Consider the following 3,339-nt stretch of genomic DNA (forward strand, 5'->3'; position numbering starts at 1 on the left):
CCCAAAAAGTCCATAAATGAATCAATCAATCTCAATATCTCTCTCTCTCTCGCTCTCTCTCTCTCTCTCTCTCTCTCTCTCTCTCTCTCTCACACACACACACACACACACACACACACACACACACACACACACACAAACAAACGTTTTCCAAAACAGTACTGACAAAAACAAACTTCACAGTTTTAAAGCTTCCGTTTCACTAGCGTGCGCGCAGCGATTTGTCGCCGAGGCTTAAAATTCGTCTGCGAAAGCAAAATCGGGCCTAAAATCGTGTAGTGTTCACGCAACGTAAGAGAGGATTCGTAGTTTGAGGAAAAAAATCACGTAGGCAACTCTCTTCCCTCTCCCTCCCTCGCGCTCCCTCCCTCCCTCTCTGCTCTCCATGATTGGTTTCCCGCAAAGATTACCGGAGGCAAAATTTGATACACCGAATGCCATGGACCGGAGTGAGGTTTCGCCCGGGTCAGAAGTTGCAATGAAAAAGAAAGCTGCCGGTACCGGGTGTGCGCAAAACAGCGCGCCCGCCGCACGAGCCTCCAACTGCACAAGTAGCACAAAGCGTCGCCCGGAGTCCAGCGCGGATGCTCGCGGAGGTCAGTGCGTCACAAGGCTGAAGTCTGGCGCGACAAGTCACGCCGCCATGGACGAGGCAGACGACGGGGAGGAAGAAGCCGAGTTTCAGCACCCCCGGCCTTGTAGCGCTGGCGGCGGAGGAAGGAGCAGCATTCGCATAAAAAACTGCGCGCCAGGAGGGGGAGCCGCTTCATCCGCGCACAACGGCGCCGGCGCTGACCAGCTGTCGGAGCAAACCGTCGCTGCACCGACGGAGCCGCGCAAGGATGCCGATGTAGCAGCTAAATCGCCCGGGTCAACGCGCCTGAGTGATGCCGCGGGACGAAACGACACCGACAGGTGCGGAGGAGCGAGAGCCTCGCCGGTAGTGGCGGCCGTGACGGTAGAGGCTTGTGATGTTTCGTGTGAAGCCGGTGGCAGTAACGCAGCTCCGGTTTCCAGCATGAAATGCAACAAAAACGGAGAATGCAGGAGGAACTCCGGCACGGGAAGCCTCCGTTCGATAATGTCCAAACAGGACAAACAGGACGTGAATAAAAGGACAACGTGCAACTCGACAACCAGCATGGACGGATCCACCACTCCCGTCGGCTCCCTAACGCACGGGCAGGGGACTGACAGCATCAACCCCAGCGTCACCCCTGTCTCCGGCGGCGTCCCGGAGAAGAAAGACTCGAAGGTCTCGTTCTCCAACGCACCGAGTCGGAAAGCGTCCTCCTCCGTGCACGGGGCGCAGACCCAGCAGCCCAGGAATTCCGTCACGTTTCTCAAGTCCGAAGACGGAGCGCAGATTGTGAGCGAGGACGCCGAGACGCGGGGGAGTCAAGGCAGCTTCATGCAGAGACAGATAGGTAGCATGTTGCAGCCTGGCATCAACAAATTCTCCTTGCGTATGTATGGGAGTCACAAGGCCGTGGAAAGGGAACAGGAGCGCGTGAAGTCCGCAGGCAAGTGGATTATTCACCCGTACAGCGATTTCAGGTAAGAATTAGTCACGCGACGGAAAAGTTATGGGTTATGTGTCGGCATGCAGCATGGGTCAGTTAGCTTGCTGTGTGTGTGTGCGTGTTGTATTCTTTTTTTACCTAGAAGGTGTTCCGCTTTGTTCAGGAAAGGTGTGACTAAACTGCTCTTGCCGTTCGCGTTATGGGACCACCGGAACTGCTGATAGCGTCTCAGTTGTGGCATCGTGTCAGATGTTCCTGCTGCGTATTATATCGGATGATCATTTAATCTCGGGATAGGAACAGCGTTAACGCGTTAGCGTACTGAACATATCCTTGGATACGAGCTCTGTTAAAACGGGAATCTGGAAGAGCGACACTTCGCTGGGGACGTGCAGGTGGCCGGTCTGAAACTTCACTTAGGTTCCCATGTCCTGGGGCGTTTGACTTCTGAATCTGCGTGTAGGATTCGGAAGGGACGAGTCGTGCGGTTCTGATTCCAACCCCGTTATAAGCGGCGGACGGAAACCGTGCCGATATATAAACCACCATTAGAGTTCCGTGTCGACTCTCTCGGAGACGTTTACACACTGGCTTTACTTTCTGCCTGGACTTAATCCGACATATCAAACATGTCCCTAAAAAAGTGAGGGAGGATTTCCGGAAGGATGGTCTGGGGATCGGGCCTATGAGAGCGAAACAGTTTACGAGCGCTTGCGTCATATCAGCGCCAGTTAAACGCAGCTGATGGGAACGTACAAGCCCCCGTCCCTGTGAGCCATGGCGCGTGTGCGACGCTTTGCTCCGCGGCTGCACAGGGGGAGAAGGAGTGAGGCGCACGCGTATTTTTCATTCTCTCTGACAAACAACAGGTCGTCGCGCTGCAAGTAATGCGACATTAAGGCGTATTAAACACACTAAATTGCTGCAGGATACGCAATAACAAAATCCTGTCACGAGTTACATCAGTCTCGCGTTATGAGTCAGCGGTGCACCTTGCGCGTGGAGCTATGACCTTGACTTCTACCCGTGCGGGTGCGCTCACTGCGCGGATACAGATCACTTCCGCTACCCGACCAACGATTCATCCCGCATGCAAACAAAGAGCGCTGTAGTCTTCCATCCTCATTGTCACCGATGGAAAGGGTCATTAAAGGTCATCCATGCTCTAACCTACTTGGATCCATTAGGAAATACTATAATTCAGACAAACTATACAAGCGCTGCATTAACAGGTGATAAAATATTCATGTATATATATATATATATATATAAAAAAAACAAAAACTATTTTTATAATGATGCTCATAATAATAAGCAGTAGTGAGCAGCAATTTCCCTTCTTAGAATATGTACCAAAGTTTTAAAATGATATGCTGCCACTGTAGCAAGCCTGCAGTACTAAGGTTCTTGCTGCCAGAGATCTAATGCCAAGTGTAGTTTAAAGACATCTGAATGAGTATTTCACATTCATCTAAATTTTACAGTCTGTTTCGATTATTGTTGGACGTAAACTATAATGCGTCTATACAATAATTACGAAAAGGAAACATTTAAGCACATGATATTTGCACTGTGATGTCTGTCCAGATGGATCTGACCCAGCTGTGTGCGTTTGGCAGTAGTTTTCACCGTCCGTCTGTTATTGTGTGCTGCGGCCTCCCTCCCCTCCAGGTTCTACTGGGATTTCACCATGCTGCTCTTCATGGTGGGCAACCTGATCATCATTCCTGTGGGCATCACCTTCTTCAAGGACGAGACCACCACGCCCTGGATCATCTTCAACGTGGTCTCAGACACCTTCTTCCTCATGGACCTG

At 51.4% G+C, this 3,339-nt stretch overlaps 1 protein-coding gene across 1 annotated transcript in view; it reads left to right on the forward strand.

Annotated features, from left to right (window-relative positions):
* The first annotated feature begins 474 nt into the window (after nucleotides 1–474).
* Nucleotides 475–3,339, forward strand: part of LOC113581938 (potassium/sodium hyperpolarization-activated cyclic nucleotide-gated channel 2-like) — a 43,351-nt gene continuing 40,486 nt past the window's right edge. Inside the window, exons 1-2 of the mRNA XM_035528432.1 lie at nucleotides 475–1,557; nucleotides 3,195–3,339. The exon at nucleotides 3,195–3,339 is cut by the window's right edge and continues 279 nt beyond it. Coding sequence (XP_035384325.1) covers nucleotides 479–1,557; nucleotides 3,195–3,339 — 1,224 coding nt within the window. The 5' untranslated portion in view covers nucleotides 475–478. The remainder of the gene's footprint in view (nucleotides 1,558–3,194) is intronic.

This window comes from Electrophorus electricus, chromosome 7 (genome assembly GCF_013358815.1).
Source record: "Electrophorus electricus isolate fEleEle1 chromosome 7, fEleEle1.pri, whole genome shotgun sequence".
Classification (NCBI taxonomy): Eukaryota; Metazoa; Chordata; class Actinopteri; order Gymnotiformes; family Gymnotidae; genus Electrophorus; species Electrophorus electricus.